This window comes from Cephus cinctus, unplaced genomic scaffold (assembly GCF_000341935.2).
Source record: "Cephus cinctus unplaced genomic scaffold, Ccin1 Ccin1_scaffold0029, whole genome shotgun sequence".
NCBI lineage: Eukaryota > Metazoa > Arthropoda > Insecta > Hymenoptera > Cephidae > Cephus > Cephus cinctus.
In genome coordinates this window covers 527,325-545,779 of record NW_014332776.1, presented here as the reverse complement: position 1 = coordinate 545,779, position 18,455 = coordinate 527,325, and the positions used below count along the sequence as shown (strand labels likewise).

At 35.9% G+C, this 18,455-nt stretch overlaps 3 protein-coding genes across 15 annotated transcripts; 2 read left to right on the top strand and 1 right to left on the bottom strand.

Annotated features, from left to right (window-relative positions):
* The first annotated feature begins 155 nt into the window (after positions 1-155).
* LOC107267191 (zinc finger CCHC domain-containing protein 8 homolog) lies at positions 156-3,901 on the top strand. Of its 4 annotated transcripts, none has more exons than XM_015738573.2 (7): positions 156-573; positions 742-985; positions 1,070-1,377; positions 1,602-1,815; positions 1,886-2,063; positions 2,126-2,274; positions 2,359-3,901. In XM_015738573.2, the coding sequence occupies exons 1-7, from the start codon at positions 251-253 to the stop codon at positions 2,821-2,823; spliced, it is 1,881 nt and encodes a 626-aa protein (XP_015594059.1). In that variant the 5' UTR covers positions 156-250; the 3' UTR covers positions 2,824-3,901. The 4 variants fall into 4 exon arrangements, with proteins under 4 accessions (XP_015594059.1, XP_015594079.1, XP_015594050.1 ...); XM_015738593.2 differs by having other exon boundaries at positions 1,883-2,063; positions 2,144-2,274; XM_015738564.2 differs by having other exon boundaries at positions 1,883-2,063.
* Positions 3,902-4,119: 218 nt separating this feature from the next.
* LOC107267298 (small integral membrane protein 14) lies at positions 4,120-7,012 on the bottom strand. Of its 4 annotated transcripts, none has more exons than XM_015738835.2 (5): positions 6,860-7,012; positions 5,800-5,913; positions 5,156-5,210; positions 4,910-5,055; positions 4,120-4,760 (listed from the first exon to the last, which is right to left on the bottom strand). In XM_015738835.2, exons 2-5 carry the CDS (start codon positions 5,872-5,874, stop codon positions 4,716-4,718), a joined length of 321 nt encoding a protein of 106 aa, XP_015594321.1. In that variant the 5' UTR covers positions 5,875-5,913; positions 6,860-7,012; the 3' UTR covers positions 4,120-4,715. The 4 variants fall into 4 exon arrangements, with proteins under 4 accessions (XP_015594321.1, XP_015594315.1, XP_024940580.1 ...); XM_015738829.2 differs by lacking the exon at positions 6,860-7,012 and adding an exon at positions 6,658-6,782 and having other exon boundaries at positions 4,617-4,760; XM_025084812.1 differs by lacking the exon at positions 5,156-5,210 and having other exon boundaries at positions 4,617-4,760; positions 4,910-5,104.
* A 458-nt stretch (positions 7,013-7,470) lies between these two features.
* Positions 7,471-18,348, top strand: LOC107267933 (sodium-dependent dopamine transporter). 7 transcript variants are annotated; one of them, XM_015740159.2, is made up of 13 exons: positions 7,472-7,855; positions 8,000-8,123; positions 9,289-9,479; positions 12,715-12,849; positions 13,635-13,941; positions 14,005-14,143; positions 14,207-14,341; positions 14,839-14,942; positions 15,022-15,259; positions 15,330-15,458; positions 15,536-15,736; positions 15,807-15,974; positions 16,056-18,348. In XM_015740159.2, the coding sequence occupies exons 3-13, from the start codon at positions 9,308-9,310 to the stop codon at positions 16,263-16,265; spliced, it is 1,938 nt and encodes a 645-aa protein (XP_015595645.1). In that variant the 5' UTR covers positions 7,472-7,855; positions 8,000-8,123; positions 9,289-9,307; the 3' UTR covers positions 16,266-18,348. The 7 variants fall into 7 exon arrangements, with proteins under 7 accessions (XP_015595653.1, XP_024940387.1, XP_024940395.1 ...); XM_015740150.2 differs by having other exon boundaries at positions 7,953-8,123; XM_015740167.2 differs by lacking the exon at positions 8,000-8,123 and having other exon boundaries at positions 7,471-7,855; positions 9,295-9,479.
* The last annotated feature ends 107 nt before the right edge of the window (positions 18,349-18,455 follow it).

The following is an 18,455-nucleotide window of genomic DNA, read 5'->3' as shown; positions in this document are numbered from 1 at the left end:
TTGGCATTTCAATCGAGTTTCCTTCGTAGAAATAAATACGAATAATCAAAATTTTCAAAACAGTAAAGTGTTGGCGATTGTAAGTTCAAATCTCTTGCGGGTTTGCTCTGTAGGTTTGCTCCAAGAGAAGCGCCCTCTAAGCAGTGTAAACTGAATATGTGGATCGATCAGTGGTAATTTCTCGGCTTTTACTGAGATTTTGGTAATTGTGTTATTGTCCAGTGACAGAATACTTCAGGTCGAGTAGTTTATGATTAACGTTAACTACGAGATCCAATCGACCAATCCAGCATATATGGAATCCATAGAGACGATAAACGTCCCGGATAGGGAAGTAATCGTTTTGGATGATAGCCAAGAATCCGTTGCCGACAGTGAGCATAATAACGTTTCTTCTTTCGATATAATAACTTTGGATGACACTGCATTGTCAGCGGACACGTATAAAGATTCTATTAACTCTGACGAGAATATCAATGTTGAATCCCGTAACATCTCACTACAAGATTCGAAGTTACCTGATGACGGACAACCTTTGTTTAAGGTTATATTTAGGGACGAGAATGTCGCACGGTAAACAGCATTTTATTTACTTTTATATAGGATGTTCGTGAACTATGTTCGTTGAGATATACAAGGGTGGTATAGTCGTGACGACATTATTTTGACTTTGTATGTAGTATTGCCGTATTTTTAAATTGTACATTACATTGATGCTGTATGTACAAAATATTTTTTTAGGAAACATCGAAAACAGGTGAGAACTTTCCTGGAGAGTTTGATATCAACTGAACCTAACAAAAATGAAGATAGTGACAGAGATTTAGTTTTGGAAATTTGGGGCAAAGAGATTGATTCTAATAAGTCTGATGATGATGTATGTATAAAGAGTGATAAAGTTGAAGATTCATCAGGCAATACACTTTTCACTGTTGACACTAACCCCAAGCAGAAAAACAATTATGCCATTCCTACTTATGGCAAGGTTTGTGATGCTGGATAATTTTACATAAAATACCTATACTGATGGTTTTTTTAATGAGGTATCTACATGCTCGGGGTATTACAGAAGTATAAACAATTACTGGAGAAATCAGGTACCGAGGATAAATCAGAATCAAAGGATGCATGTACTCCTAAACTGAATTGCTTTAATTGTTCGGGTGATCATAATTTACGTGATTGTACCAAGCCACGCGATTACAATAATATCAACAAAAACCGCAAAGAACATAATGCAAAAATGGGTCCAAGATATTCCAGATATCACTTGGATGATGATCAGAGATTTGGTCATTTAATACCAGGCCAAATTAGTAATAACCTACGTAAAGCATTGGGCCTTAAAGACAATGATCTGCCTAAGCATATCTACAGGTAGTGATATGAGTTTACAATTATATTATTACACTATCAGTTTTCAGAGATATTTTTAATGAATCATTATAAATAAAATTTATTACAAAACAATCCTTAAGGAAAGCTCGCAATTAGGAGTATGTAAATTATCCGCGATTAGAAATGGCGTGGATAAATCCATCTAAAAAATCGAAATTATCAGCAGACTTTATTCTTTCCGTATGTTGAAATATTTTTCTTAGAATGAGAATACTTGGCTACCCTCCAGGGTGGTTAGAAGAAGCCCGTCTCCAACATTCGGGTATAACGTTGTTTAATTCGGATGGGACTGTTGAGGCTGATCCTAATGAGGATGAAGGAGAGATCATAGCCGAAGGGGACAAAGATCAATTTGATGTAAAAAAGATCTATGATTATCCCGGTTTCAATGTGCCGCCACCGCCGGGCACACGTGAAGTGAGTAATTTATAATAAACAACGTCAACTCTTCTCTCTATAAATAATTCTAATGAAATACTAATAGCAGGAGTATAAACACGGAGCACCAAGAATGCAGCCGCAACACAGTAAGGAGGCGATGCTGCTAATGCTCAGCGGTAGAAAAGCAGATGAAGGATATAAAAGAAAAAAAATGAAAACAGCTGAAACCAAATCTATAGACGCTATTGTAGTCCCAAGTGAAATGGACATAGATGAAGGGGAAGGTGAGTTACATTTAAAAGAAGAAGTAATATTTTATAGTAAACATTAAAAAATAATTACACAGCTATAAATGGTTTAGTAGAATCTATACCAAGCAATGGACACTTCATACCACCATTACCGAGAGATATACCCGTCAGACCTCCTCCACCACCAGGAGTGTCAGAGGACTCGAATAGTCAGTCTCAGGGTTCTCATTCCCCAGATTCTATTGTATGTTTCTTTTTTATTAATCATTCTAATCTCTAAACTTTATCAACAATACTATAATATTAATCTACTTCCGTAATAATTCAGAATGAAAGCACAACACCATCGTCCCGCGCAAATTCGCCGTCGCTCTCGGATCTGGAATCTGCAAAGAAATTGCTACTAGAAGAGCTGGACGACTCTAGTTCACATTCGAATTTAGAGAGCCCTGCAGGGATCAGTAATAATGCGTTAATCACTTCGACGCCGACTACGCCTGGCGTCAAAATGTCTGTCTCAAGTTGTGTTGTCACACCGCAAACAAGTCGAACTCACAGTGCCAGAAAGACACTAAACGATAGTTGCGGTTCAGTGAAATCAGTGGAGTTGGGTACTCCACTAATACATAGTACATCGCCGTACAATAAATTGCCATCGTCCGAAAAATTCTCAAAGGATATCTGCGACGTGTTGCACTTTGAGACTTTACCAGATTCAACGGGTAAGTACGAGCAAATGAGTGGTCTTATTCAGAAGGTGCGCACCACCCTGGCGAAAATACAACAAGAATAATCTATTAGTTTACTGTGGCGTGTGTCGACTTTCTGAATTAGGTGCTCGGTGAGTATATATATATTTTTATAAATTCGACGGGCAAAGGAAAATCGTGACGTCAATGTCTTCGTCAATCGATTTATGCATAATTCCTGTGTGATGTACGCAGGGGTGTAGATTAGAGGAATATTCTTTATTTGTATATTATTGAAATATTTTAGATATTTTTTGCATAATTATCCACCAAATTTCGTTAGAAAAAAATTAAAGTTTGGTTTAAAATATTATCTTTCATCTTCGATGACTAAATTCTTGTGATGTCATTCAATGTTATTTTAAATTATTCAAAGATCAAGACGTTTCAAAAATAGCTGTTGTGATCTGACCGACTGGCTGTCAACCATTCATTGATCATTTACGTGTAATTAAATAAAATTGTAATAAGGAAATATTTGCTTGATTTTTATACATTATGCTCATCTGGAAACACGGTTTTATGTTATGGAGCATAATAATAAATTAACGCAGCGTTGAAATGAATTAAAAATGATGAAAAAATCTTGTAAATTTGCACAGCCATCACAAGTTTAATTGCGATATTGCATTTCAATTTTAAATTGAGAATTATTTTTTTTCTGCCTATCATTAATCGTTAGAATATTCTCTTTATGTACTGATAAGATAACTTCTATTCTGACTAACAAAAGTACAAACACCATAATATTCCTGATTGGAAAGACATTTGACCTTGGATTGGATACAAGAAAACATTAAATTATTCTCCAATAACGTGATGTTGTAATAGTGAAAACATCAATGGAGAAACATTGCTCTAAAGTAAATTAAAATTGGCAATACACTGTAGGTGGTAATAAACATGGAATTAATAAAAACTCTTTTTGATTGACATGTTCAAGTTCAAATTAATAGATTCATCTTGAAACTCTTCACGAAATATAACGTTAAAACGATTTAGCTTTTTCTACAAGATATAGTAAGCCTTAAGTATATTAATATTGTACAAAAGGACTCTCTTAACATCCGCATTTGGATCGGTCATATTTTTTAAGAAAATAAATAAAATAGAACCATCAAAGACTTGTTGATTTCATCAAAGATTTCTGCGTTTCTTGTTGATAATTTACGAGTACTTATTTGCGCGACACACTTTATTTTCACAGTCACCAGACTTTTATTTTACATTTAATGCACTCGAAGAAGAAAATACACGGGATATTTATACATTCTATCTATGTTTTTATGGGACTTCAGGAAAGATTGCATTGGAAAAATTAATCATGATCTCAGTCATAATCGTGAGTAATTAACCAATTTTATTATTTGAAGAGATTATGCAGGAATGTTACAATCTTAGAAAAAGGTCTTCTTGGAGTATAAAAAATATTGTAGAGGACTTCGAAAAATGTGCTAAAAATAGTTGGACCCTCTGCTATTTTTATTAATTTAACAATATCTTGAAAAATAATAATCTCTAATTATCATATGCTCAGCATCCAATTGGAGATTCAAAATTTGCATCGTTCTCATTAAAATAATATTTAAAAAATATTGATTTTATATCGATCAAGGTATATCGAAATCCATACAGCTCTTGTTCGCAATTACCTTTTTCTTTTTTGAAAGCATTTAATTTGATCTACAATACTAAGAAGCCAGAAAGGCACTTTTGTGTATGTACTGTTACATAAATATTTATAATTATGGTCCTCTTCCCTATTTTCGTAGTTATATACCTTAATCAAAATTACGTTTTTCATTACGACCCTTATTTATCATGTGAAACGGAGAAGTGACGGTTCAATTATTTGCTTTATTGTCTTTAACGATTTTAAGCTCGATAGATCCAGCTATAAGAGCTTAATGAACTTTAGATAACATCAAGGTGGTCTTCAATCGGCTGTTGGCGGAGGAGCAGGTGGATCGCCATTGGGCCCCTGCGACAAAAAATCTCAATCTTATACACGATAATCAGCAACCTATTCGGCTATTTTTTAAAGGCTTTATCGCAATATAGAAAACCAAGTTTTTTCCAATATTACTAATTTTTACTTTCAATGTTAAAAAAAGTAAGTCAGTGACTTACGCCTCCGTTATTCCGTGTCTTGCTACCTTCGGCCCTTTCCTGGCGAAGAGATCTTGGCCTAAGTGCATACATTAAAGCGATGATCCCAAAAGTCATGCACATCAGAAAGAAATCCGAACTTGGTAAGCCATTTCTGGGCCCAGGAACTGCAAAAGATGCGTTAAGTTTTTCCATTAAGATGCACTTGCCTTTCCTCTAGATAATCATGAGCAATAGCATTTTATTTTTTCAGCTGATAATACGTACGTCTCGACAGGTTGAGACATTCATTGTCGGTACAATAAGCCTGCGTCTGCCGCAGCTAAAATCACAACGCATTATCTATCCCCCCTGGTTGCACGAAGATACATTTCTTTTCAGTTTCTTAAAATTCTCCATATAACTCAGGAAATCTGTATTTTTTAGTTGTACTTTATATAGACGTATGTATCTATATACAGTACTGTGTGAGTGCATCGCATGTATTATGGGTACCCATATGTAATGTCGTTTCTTAAAATTATTGAACAGTTTTAAAAATGATTTATGGGTACTCCTAATACATTAGCTAATATCAAAATCAACCATGGTTCTTGCTGGCACTGATTTTTTGAAGCAATAAAATTTTGACAATACGGAGTATTGTTACGTACGCGATGCCAGTGTGTATGATGAACGACAAGAGTAATGTATTGCGAAAACGTGTATTGCATTTTATGCAACTACCAACTACAGAAGTTATATGCAAGCTTCGCAAATATCATTACACCCGTGGACGACATCAGGATTGCTTAATGTTTATCGCGCAATGCGCATCTCGCACGTACGGCATACTCTAATTATGCAGATTGTAATGATAATTTATGTGAATAGATATTATCAAAGAGTGCACAATCATATGAAGGACTTACAATCGAGAGGAGACGCTGCATTGCCAGCTCATGGCTCCATATGCATTCGCATGGATCAAATCCTTTGTCACTCATGTTAAAATCAAGGCACTGCTTTCAACTCTGAATGTTTAACTGAAACAGTAAGAAATATATTTCGTAATAAATTGGAACGAAACGTAATGCAATTTTTATACTTTCTATTTAGTATATTTATTTTTTCTCTCCCTATAAAAGAGAAGATAAATGTTACTGTTTTATATTGCGTGTTATTGAAATCGCTAAATCGAGAGGAAATCATAACTAACACACATTGCTGATTGATAAATGTATAAGTGGAAGGCGTAAATAATGTGACTATTAAAAAAATTTTGATCATCGTTGTTCTGTTAAATATCACAAGCAACGTGGCACAACATAAGATAACGATGTAGCGTAAAATAATTTGTCCGACAGAAAGTATTATGCAATTCGTGTTTGCTATAGTCAAGTACTGTACATTCTTTAAATATGCAAATAACTACATAGTATAAATATCACATAGATTTAAACTCTGTAAGAAAGCATTGAAATTTTACAAGATTACAAAACTTGATGAGAGAATTATTTCTGGAAGTTTGTTGAGCATAGATGTGACATCACCGAACATTTCTAATTCGTAAAAAATAACAGTTCGGTTCGAGTGGGATTGACTGTTCCATATATAGAACACGATATAGAAATACAGCAGGACGTAAGACACGATTTCTGTACTCAGTTTGGGAATGAAGCTATATTGGAATCACTATGGAAATACCAGGATTAGTACATTAGTAGACGAATGTATAAACTGTAAATGAGTAATGACGATATGATGAGACGAGACTAAGAGCCTGTTACCGTTGTGCTCTGTGTAGACAGCAGTTGTAAAAATCTGTCAGTCACTTTGACAGCGTAGGAAGAATACAGAAAGAGAGAGGAAGGGATAAAGATGCAGGAGAATACGCCCCGTTTTCGCGTTTTAACTAAATTCGTAATATTGTTAGGACCAGGAATAGCACTATTTAAATCTACTCGATCATGTTCAATTGTGCATAAATACCTGCTTGACGTGCAAATGATGAATGCGGATACAATATTTGGACGATGCGATCGTATTTACATTCGCCACGGAGCGGCCATATTTCTTTGGTCCGTTTTATATTCTAACTGGCCCACCGAGAACCAATGGACGAACACGAAGTGGCTTCGTACACGACGCGCGTTTTCATCGCTAGTTTAAATATCATTTGCCAGGAATAGAAATATTTTCTCATTTTCCATATTAAATATAGCCAACTTTGTTCCACTTACGATAAATTCTTGACGCAATATTCCTAGTCTCACTATACTTTCAAATCTACCAAGACATATAATATTAATAATTTATTCTATGCGTTATAACGTTAATTATTCACGAAGACTCGCAGTATGCTCCGAGTACGGAATATATTTTTGGGACTCTAATATTCTATTCGATAATTCTAAAATATATCGTTATATTGAATTGTAATCTCATGAAATGATACAAATTTTCTTCAATTTATAATATACATTGCGACCTAATTCGAAAAGCATTGTTGCGCCTGTACTAGGCTCTCCGTCGTTCTCATTGGTCGAGTCGGTGGTACCACGTGACGGCAGCGCGTATATACGTCTGACCATAGCAGAGATTTGTCATTTGCTTCTTCAGACTTTCGCGTCGAGTTCCGAAAGCCCGTGTACGACGTTAGAAATCTTCAATCGTATTCAGTACACATCGGTGTTAATATCGAACATCACTTAGAAGAGATTGAGATACGTTAATATAGTATAGTCCTCAGTTGTTGTTGACTTTACTAGTAAAGAAAGCCTATCTATTGCCCTAAGGCCGCTACATTGTGGAGAGCAGATCCGTTTATTCAATGTCCTTAGAATATATAATCATGCAATATAAGATTTATGACTTATCTCAATGATACAAATGTCATTTTGTGAATCTATCAGGTAGTTAGTGCGATTTTTTCATAATATCGTTGCATCACGTATATCTCTATCCGCGATGAGGGTGTAAAGTGACGTAAGTTAATAGGTATATTTTTATTAACGTTAAAACACCTTTCAATTGTGAGACAGTGTTACTAGATTAATATATATTCTATATTATATTGATTAAGTGATTTTATTTGAACATTACGGTGGGCATGGGTATGACGGATACCAGTTTTGAAATTATTCTTACTCTGTGGCGTGTTCTCGTTGCCGATTTTGTTTGGAGAGAAAATTTCTGGCAGTTTCGTGATATGTTAACTTGCTGCGACGTCAACGGCGTTCATTAACTCGATCTAGTAAGTGAATCCATATTTAAACTAACGAGCTATATCTTACTTATACCAAATAAAGGTTGCATTGCACTGCATCTTGAATTCTAATAATAATTCAAGGCTTACAGTAAAGGAAAATAATTATTAATCTATTAATAACTGATAAGTATGAGAAAAAATTATTTTAGATAGAATTATTCAATTCAAATACAATTATTGCTTCGTGTAAAGTAAAAGCAACAAAACATTCTTACGCATATAATTAATAATTATTCTAAAGCACCCAGTTGAGAATATTCCACACCAATAATTATAATTAACTTACGCCAGCTTTCTTCGACGCGATTTAATGCATAAACTCGGTTTAACTGTGCTATTAGCCAATGAAACACTCTTATTTTCAAGGTAAACGGAGCTTCTGCATTGAACCGCGTTGAAGAAAATGGGCCTCAGTATTTCTTTTTATGATGAACCCACTTAAGTACAATAAAATCTCGATTCTATTAGTTGAATTCCATAGTATTCACATGTGTAATTTTAGAAAATAATAAGTCTTTAACAAGTTTATTATAAACTTGACAAAGCTCATCAAATGTACTTGAACGCTCTATCTATTGATACAGAAATAATATATCCGTTTACACCAACCCCAAAAAAATCGATTTCAAAAGAAAGTCCAAGGAGCAGTCTTACGTCGGCTAATGACGTTGATAATAAAAATGAAAAAAAATGTATATATATATACATATAGGTACAGTCAGTACACGTATTGCCGAATAATAATTAACCTTCGATTCTATAAATGCAGGATCGTGCATGTGACAGAAAACCCCTCGTGAAGGACCCCTCAGATCAGGCTGTTATATCGCCTTTGAAATAATGCTGTTTGACCGGTGCCCGTCACCAAGCACAATGAGCTCGTTAGGGGTGAGTGCTGATGTGTGAAGGGCTATCCATAACTTGTCGTCACCAAATTACACACATCGCTCTCCTGGCTAATACCTCCGGCAATCGTATCTATGCGATTGTAGATATAAGGGTTGCGCGAGCACGCGTTATGCCCCGCGATATTTAACCCCGCTTGTGGGGTTGATCCTCGTATTTTTATATTTTTGCCATTTTAATATTTTCCTTTCTTTATTTCTCTTTTGCAAGAAATATGCATGTGTATCTATTATGATGTTGATAGTTCCAGGTTGTTGAAAGGGATGATGCCATCGAGGGTTGTAAAGACTTCAACTCCGGGAGGGGTTGATGCGAACACCGAGAGACGTGAAACTTGGTCTGGAAAAGTCGATTTTCTTCTCTCAGTTATTGGATTTGCTGTCGATCTTGCGAACGTATGGCGATTTCCATATCTATGTTACAAAAATGGAGGTGGTAAGTTTTATGTTGAAAATATAATCACGCAATAATTATCGACTGAGTGTTAACTATAGGATATTATGTTGTGCAGAATTTTCTTTTTTTCTTTTTCTTTTTGTTTGAGATTATTTTGATTTTGACTACTTTCCAACGAAGAGCTTGTGTCCCCAGCCGTCCTGTCACGTAAAGATTTCTGACGCTTCCTTATTTCTCTCCTCTCCATGGGGAAAAGTGCTGGAGATCGACCGGAAAGAGCTGAAAAGCTCTACCAGGCTGAATGGATAACAAAAAAAAAAAGATTGAATATGTCGAGGAACCTTTTTTTTCTTCCAAATGGAGAGCTAACCTCGTCAGCGCCTCGTATCCATGAACCATTATTTCCATCCGAGCTTAGCTGATGTACTGAGAGTGTAAGCTTGAGTAATATTAGTGCGCTGCGGATAATAAAACGTTAATTAGAGTGTTAATTGTCATTTAGCCTTCGTAGAAAATGATCTTTAAATTTCAAATTCGGAATTAAGATACAATTTCGTCACCATTATTAAACGGAACTTCAAGGTTACGATTTACGCGTAGTTGCCATTTGAATTATTTGTAGGAAATATGTACATGTTGGTATAATTTTTCATGTTAAATATATTTATATAAATCAATTTGATTTATCGATTGTGGACAATGAAAATTGCAATGCGTACCACCTTCGGTGTAAAACCATCGACGTCGATGCCATTAGTTCTCTATCAAGGGTTGTAGGAATATGATTAGGACTGGCTGTCAGTGATACAGAAGCTTCTCAAAAGCGGCTGCTAACACAATTAAGTGTAGAGAGGATGGCAGAGCTAGTAGCGAAGCGCACAGCGCCATTAGGACGGGCAAGATCGGTCGCTAATTACCAATTACCTTAAGTAATCGTAATTTCCTATTCGGGACACCTTTGATCATGGACAGTAGTACCACGAGGATGCATATAGTATAATGGTTAACGCGAAACGAGTCTATTGTACCGATTTATCAATATTATTTTTATATAAAAATGACATTAAAGAATTTCAGTTGAATATTTGTAAATTTGGAAAATCTATTATTAATTAGTTTGTTTGTATTTCTATTATTTATATCTACTTATGGTATTACTACAAAGGTAATTTCGAGGTTTACTCGCCACGCGTATGCCAAAGAAATTGACCGGATGAGCCATTCAGGAGCGGATGTTTGCCAGCGACGTTGGGAATATAGCAGTGAGTCTTTGTAAGCCATGATAATCGAGTCTATGAGGTTCAAAAGGAACCTTTTAGAGGATCGTATACCAAAAGTAATGGAAATGGAAGGCGACTGTGAAATAGATGGTGAATTATTGTAAAGGTCTTTTGCAAGGCATACGAACGGGAAAGAATTCGTCATAAGAATTTAATCAATAAGTCAATAGACAATATCCAACCTAATGCGATTATGCCGGATCAGTATCCATGGCGACGATCAAAGAAAATCATCTTCCTTTTTGATGACTCTTATACCTTCCTTTCTATAATGTTCTGTCTTAAGGATCTGGCTGAGAACTTCTGGTAAGACGGTCCAAGACGAATTCTATGTAGTAGTCGAGGCCAGAACCTGTTGATCCCTTGGAAATTCTTTGGATTATCCAGTGAATCACTCGGATGCTCCATCTATTTCTTGGGATTCTCCTTTGCGATCATCATCTCTCTTATTTTTGATGGTTTGCGATGAAGTTTAATCCGTTCACAAACGGCTGCATACATTTATTAGCCATTTTTCTAAAGTGTTATTACCATTGTATCTGCTAGACATAATTTCTCTTAATTATACAAGATTTAGTTGCAGACTATCTATAGGCATAGCCTAAGTGAATTTGAAATCTTAAAAATACCACTTTCCTCAGCGCTATCGCTAATAAGCTCTCGCCCTGGCAAATTAGACTGATTTACTCGAGCATCATGGAGAATCAAGGGAGGAAGGAATCTCGAGGATGATCTTCCAGTCGAGGGCTCTCTCTCTCAAGAGATTAGAAAGCAATTACGTCTTGCGAAATTCCGTCCATCTTTACAGCCTTCCGTTCCCGCATTTGTTCCTTAAAGTACAATATAGATATATAACATTTTATAGATAATTATATCCATCTACTCCAAGTTTCGTCCTACCGCCCTTGAATGAAAATTTTCCAGACTTGACTTCCACATAATTCTGCTTGTGCACTGTATGATTATTAAGAAAAATAACAAATTCTTCTATGACGTATCAAAGAATTTCCATAATAGTGTAATACGACCTAAATATTCACTGCACTCATCCTATTGTTAATTTCGCAGTGTTCACGGTTATTGAAGTAATTGTGCGTCTAGTTTAGGTCAGTTAATTTAATTGAAGTGTTCTAAGATTCGGTGGATGTGCCGTAAACGTCAAGCAGTAGGAATGAAAGAAGGCCGTTCGACAGTGACTATTCATCAGCAGTACCTATGGCCAATTGACCCGCGAGTCTTTCGTAATATAATAATGGCCTTGCGTACTTGTCGAACTTTGTAATCGAATTACGTCCCGTTAAAAGCATATCCTATCATAAATATGTAGGAGAGTGCACTGGATAAATTCTATTGAAAGTGCTATGGTCGTTTGCATGCTGCGTATCCCATATTCGTCCACCGTAGCCAAGTCCAACATTAGTATCAGGCTCGATGAATCGTAGATGGCTAAAAAAATAGAGACAGGGAAAGAAAAAGAAAGAGAACGAAAACGTGTATTTACGGATAGTGGACAAAGTGAACAATTATTTATTGCCAATTGTCACAGAGGAGTTACTGAATTTCTTACCGTAAAAGCCATTTTCTCATGTGCAAGGAGAAAGTCCGATAAGAAATTCAAAGCACGGGATGAATTCTAAAAGCATTTGGCACTCGCACTCTTAAAAAGCTCCGACGGCAAATTGTTCCGTCAAATACGAATGCGTCGCGACGCTTCGTTCTCCCTGGTTATTCTGTTGGAGAATTTCTTGTGGGGAGGGTGACTGTCGACTGCTACAATTACCAACCCTCTTTTTCCATACAATGGCGACACCCTCTTGCTTTTCAGAAATAACGAGAGACTCTCAGAGGGTAGTTGGGAGTTTAGGACTTTAGGAGTTTTTAGCGGTTTTAGTATCCTCTTTCTCTTTCTATTGAACCCGCAAAGTGTATTTGGTCAAAAATGCATTGCATCGTGCTGGGAGCATATTTCATCTTTAATTTTTTTTTTCTTCTAGGTGCTTTTCTTGTTCCTTACTGCGTGATGTTGGTAGTCGGAGGGATACCTTTGTTTTACATGGAACTTGCCCTGGGTCAATTCAACAGGAAAGGCGCCATCACTTGCTGGGGTCGATTGGTACCCCTTCTTAAAGGTACTGAAAATATAAAAAAAAAGGTGAATCCTTAACAGTCGTCACTGATGTCTGGACGTAAATACTAGTCAGAGGACAATCTGCTCTTAGGATAAATCCCTTAAATCCACAAGCGAAGGGTCGAGAGTGGCTATTTTATTTTTATTGTATTTCAGCTTCGCGGAGCATTGGTATTCTGGTGGAGGGATAGTACCACTCACTTTTCACTCTTTTCCTTTCTTTTATCATCTCCCCGCAGTCACTTAAGGACAATTGTTCGGTTTGGTCCAGAGACCACGTATACGTATTATATATTAAAGTATTGTGTGTGTGTATATATATATATGTATATATTATGCTTTTATATATATATATATATATATTCAAAGGGACATTTTTCAGTACATATTCAGATACGCACTAGCGAGTACGGGGACGAATGCTACTTTGGTTCTGAAAGATTTTTATGCACAAGGACACTATTGCTGACCATAAAGCAGCGGCACTCACGTCAAATTTCTAAAATTTTGTTCACTGCTGGGCATAAATGTTGTACATACGTGATGTATAATGTATATATGTACAAGGATAGGGTCGAATCTTCCACGAGTGGAAGATCACGAAGGGTCGCCCATTTCCGTAGATTTCAAGCTTCATTTCAAATCCTCGACGTTCACGAAGATCTTGGCAAAGCCGATCAAGGAGGATTATTTATCTTGAACGTTCTATACATGACTTTTTTCTTTCTGTTATACCTACCTTTGCTTACTACTTTAAAATTAATTATACGATTGACTTCGTTACAGGAATTGGTTACGCAGTGGTATTGATCGCGTTCTACGTCGATTTTTACTATAACGTCATTATCGCCTGGGCATTGAGATATTTCTTTGCATCCTTCTCGGGTATGTTACCATGGACAACGTGTAACAATTCCTGGAACACGCCACGATGTCGTGAATTCGATGTAAACGTCTCCTACGTGGAAGGCTGGGGCTTTTCGTCCCTTGAAAATTTGGCTAATTGGTCGCAAAATCATCTGGAAAGTTTTGTCGATCCTTATGGTATTGATAACAGTACTAAATATACCAGCGCTGCTCAGGAATACTTCAAGTAAGCTTAAAAGTTATTAGGTTGTTGATTAATAAAATAAAATTTTAATATACTCATCCGCAGTCGAGCCATCCTCGAGTTACACGAGAGTGGCGGTTTACATGATCTCGGTGCTGTCAAGTGGGACATAGCATTGTGCCTCTTCGTGGTTTACCTCATTTGCTATTTTTCTCTGTGGAAAGGAATCTCTACGTCAGGAAAAGTGAGTCTTGCTTATTCATCCAAAAGACGATTCTTACCAATATTGCTTTATTTCTTGTCCTAGGTCGTTTGGTTCACTGCACTGTTTCCTTATGCTGTTTTACTTATTTTACTGGTACGCGGTGTCACTCTGCCTGGAAGCGACGAAGGAATACGATATTACTTGAGTCCCAATTTTTCAGCAATTACAAAGGCCGAGGTAATAATTTCTTTATCTATATTGCAAAACAGATTGGAGAGATGCTTGAATTAATTAGTAATCAAACGTGTTACAATCTTTACAATTGAATTATATTGGAGGGTCTAGTATAACAAAAAAGAAATATCACAGTCACGCTAATGCATCATGTGCGATCGGACTGCGCTGGCAAAGAGGGTAAAGGAAAAACTCGTAGGGGGATAAGAATGGACGTTATAGCTACGGCTAAGAGAAAAAGGGCGAACCCCCTCGTGAAAATGGAAACTCTATGTAGCTGTCATAATGGCCATTAGAGATTGGGACGTGTATTCTCAACCCTCTCTATTCGTACGTGCATTGCGTTTTAGTTGGGATACCACATTCTGAAACCACAGATTAACTTACCACTTCTGTTGAAAATTACTTACTGGCTACACTACTTTCGCATATGTGTAACACGTATTCAGATAATCCTTGGTGATTCGTTAAATTTTTCTTATATTCCAAAAAAAAAACAGGTCTGGGTAGATGCAGCTACGCAGGTATTCTTTTCCCTGGGTCCTGGATTTGGTGTTTTACTTGCTTATGCCAGCTACAATAAGTATCACAATAATGTATACAAGTACGTTACACAGTCATCTTGTTTGAATACTGTGTAGCTTTATATTTATGTAAATGCATTATTTCTCTTTATCTTGAAGGGATGCTCTGTTGACAAGTGTGATAAACAGTGTCACTTCCTTCGTGGCTGGTTTTGTCATTTTCTCAGTACTTGGCTACATGGCACATGCCAGTGGGAAATCTATTCAGGACGTAGCTACAGAGGGTCCTGGTTTAGTATTCATTGTTTATCCTGCTGCTATTGCTACCATGCCAGGATCTATGTTTTGGGCACTGATATTCTTTATGATGCTGCTCACACTTGGTCTGGACAGTTCGGTATGTAGTAGTGGCAGAGCTAAACATTAATTGTTTATATAAAATTGTTTACATTTTATTCTCATTACAGTTCGGTGGCTCCGAAGCAATTATTACGGCATTGAGTGACGAGTTTCCAGTAATCGGTAAAAATCGTGAGATCTTCGTCGCCTGTCTTTTCAGTCTCTATTTTTTAGTTGGTCTTGCGTCTTGTTCTCAGGTAAATGATTTCTCTAGTGAAAAAGAATTTATACAACAATATTTAATATGGATTTGAACTGTACCTCTTTTTCTTAGGGTGGCTTTTATTTCTTTCATCTACTCGACCGATATGCTGCTGGTTATTCAATGCTCTTCGCTGTTTTGGCTGAGGCTATTGCTGTCAGTTGGATTTATGGAGCTGATCGCTTCTGTGCGGATATTAAAGACATGATTGGTTTCTCTCCTGGAGTTTATTGGCGCGTTTGCTGGAAATTTGTAGCGCCTATCTTCATCATGGTAAATCTGAATTCGATATAAAATACTCGACTTATCTTCTATTACTATTAATATCATATTTACGTTTTAGTTTATTATCGTTTATGGTTTAATGGGCTACGAACCTTTATCATACGAGGATTACGTATATCCTCTATGGGCAAATGTCCTAGGTTGGTTAATTGCGACATCATCAGTGGCTATGATTCCCGGGGTAGCCATTTACAAGATCATAGTAACACCCGGTACATTCGTTGAGGTAATCAGCTTAGTTATTGCAATCTTGAACATTGTTCAGAAATAATTTATGAACTGAATTTCATTCAATTTTTTCTCATAGAGGATGAAAATTCTAACAACACCTTGGAGAGATACTCAACAGAGGTCGACAGTGTCTTCAACAGCGAATGGAGCAGTTAGAAGAAGCTTCGTGGGAGCTGAAGGACTTGATGTCACCAAGGAGCACCCGGAAGTAACGAAGGAACAAACGGAAGTGACGATTCAAGAGTGTGAAAGCGTTAATGGCGATCCACCACCTGAACCGGTCTAGGAAAACAGCGTTGTGGTCCTACATGGAGCTAGATTTCAAGTTTACTTATGTTAAGGAATTGATTTTTTAATTTTATTTTGTAACAACGAAGAATCGTTAATGATGGACGACTGCACTAGAATTATTTATCGCATTTAGAAAACAGCAAAAGACCGTATAAAAGTATAACTCCATGACGATTAGCTCTTCCTCTTATGTCATTCCTGTAAAAAGTCTAATCGTATGCATCTCTCGCTAGTTAAATGTTTACTGTGCGGTACGAGTAGTTTCCGTAATATATTTAAAAAACCAAAAATCATACTGTATATTAGAATCGCCAATTGTAGACGTATCCTAATGAGATTGAGGTAAACGAGGTAATAACCCATATTACTTTACATAGACATACTCTGTGTGTAAATAAGTATACATGATCGCATTGAGCGTCGGCAGGTTTCAGGTGGAACAGTAAACAAATAGCCTAGAAAAAATTAGAAAGTAATTGGGAATTTAGTTATCGCTTTATAAGTTGTCTTAGACGGAACTAGTCATTAGAATTTAAGATAATCTGAAAATGACTGTTCGATTAGGTAAAGGCTTTAGTAGAAAAGTAGTCATGTAGTTACTGTAGTTATTTAAAAATTCCTAAAATAATTATCTCTTGAGTTCATGAGAAAACTAATACTATATTCTCATGTAGTGTGTTACGAGCAAAGAAAGCTGTGCAAAGTTGACAATTGAAAATCTAATGAATATTCCTATAAAGATTACAAACGGTAACAGAGAGAAAACAATTCATAAGGATCGAATGAATGTGTCGTGACTAAACAATGGAATTACATATACTTTTTAATTATCATTCAATTACTCTACTACATATTTCACCCAGGCCCAACAATCTGCGTCTGGGTATACTTGCTGTGTGGACTATACACGAATTGTAACCGCCAGATAACTGTAAAACAGTCTGTAAAGTATCTAACGACGGAAGATAATTATTAGATCAGACTAAATGGCGACAGGTGCGTCTTATCAGAGTATGGAAAAAATCTAATCGTACAGTAATGGAAAAAAAAATTATTTATCCATAAGTAAATCCAATCTCAACTTAATCAGGATTAAGTCAAGATTTTACTTATCGGGAATAACCTAACAGCCTATACAATACTTATCGTTTAATGGTTAATCATCAAAGTTGTCTTCCTTCTATATCATCATTCTAATCTATATAAATGAATGAGGCTTCTAATAATAGCCTTCTGTATTACTGTTCTACCTCTCTGGATACTAGCAATGGTGACATTCCATGCTGAACATTAAAGTCGCGAATTGATCTCTCCTGAAAATTATCATATTAATAAATATAGTTTAAAAGTCTATATATATAGAAAGATATAAAAATCCTGCGCTTTATTAGGGAATGTAATAATAAGATCTGTGCGATTGTACAGTCGCTGACTCTTGCGCAATAATTACGATACACTGATGTTAGGCAATGAAAAGATGACATGTACTAAAGTATATCATTAATTATATCGTGTTGGAAGTATAACGTAGAATTTGTCGTATACATTATCTTATAGTAACATGAGTTAGATATATTGTATAGCTGGTTGTTGACTAATAAAATATATATTTTGTACATCGCATCTGAACTGCAGCCACAGCCATAGGTAGCAGTTCAGGCCTTGTTGTTAGTATTAATGAATTAGTAACGTAAGATAATAAGAAATGACAAGATAAGAACGGCTGGTTAAAATATAATATATTATTATAATGTCTACGTATGTACATGCATATGTCAGTTGCCGTTTACACGTATTGTAGTAGTACTTATTGTTAAAGGATAATAGGCTTGTTATTATTATTATTATACGATTATTATTATCAGCCTGACGTTCATTATCCTTCAAGAGCCATATTGAAGGATTAATTTATTGTACGTCATGGAGATTTCACAGAGTTTATAAGAGTAAATGGATATTGATTTTTCTCCTGTTTGTGAACTATAGTTACTGCTTTAAAAAATTATCCTTTTACACGTAGAAGTGTCACCTGTGTAAAGATGGTTTTGTCGAATAAAATTTGTTTCTTTATAATAAAATACCAATGTTTCATTACTGATTAAGGATCTTTACTTGGTTTTTAAAATTTTAAATTTGCTCTATAATAATTTCTTTAACGCTTCTAATGAGTACATGAGGTAATATA

Coding starts and splice junctions, on each gene's coding strand:
- LOC107267191 (XM_015738564.2), top strand. CDS start 251: ATGATTAACGTTAACTACGAGATCCAATCGACCAATCCAGCATATATG. Junction 1,816..1,882: donor CACCGCCGGGCACACGTGAA/GTGAGTAATTTA, acceptor AAATACTAATAG/CAGGAGTATAAACACGGAGC. Junction 2,275..2,358: donor CTCATTCCCCAGATTCTATT/GTATGTTTCTTT, acceptor GTAATAATTCAG/AATGAAAGCACAACACCATC.
- LOC107267298 (XM_015738835.2), bottom strand. CDS start 5,874: ATGAGTGACAAAGGATTTGATCCATGCGAATGCATATGGAGCCATGAG. Junction 5,211..5,799: donor TGCAGCGTCTCCTCTCGATT/GTAAGTCCTTCA, acceptor TTGTGATTTTAG/CTGCGGCAGACGCAGGCTTA. Junction 5,056..5,155: donor ATGTCTCAACCTGTCGAGAC/GTACGTATTATC, acceptor CATCTTTTGCAG/TTCCTGGGCCCAGAAATGGC.
- LOC107267933 (XM_015740167.2), top strand. CDS start 9,308: ATGATGCCATCGAGGGTTGTAAAGACTTCAACTCCGGGAGGGGTTGAT. Junction 14,144..14,206: donor GAATCTCTACGTCAGGAAAA/GTGAGTCTTGCT, acceptor TTCTTGTCCTAG/GTCGTTTGGTTCACTGCACT. Junction 14,943..15,021: donor TATCACAATAATGTATACAA/GTACGTTACACA, acceptor TTTATCTTGAAG/GGATGCTCTGTTGACAAGTG.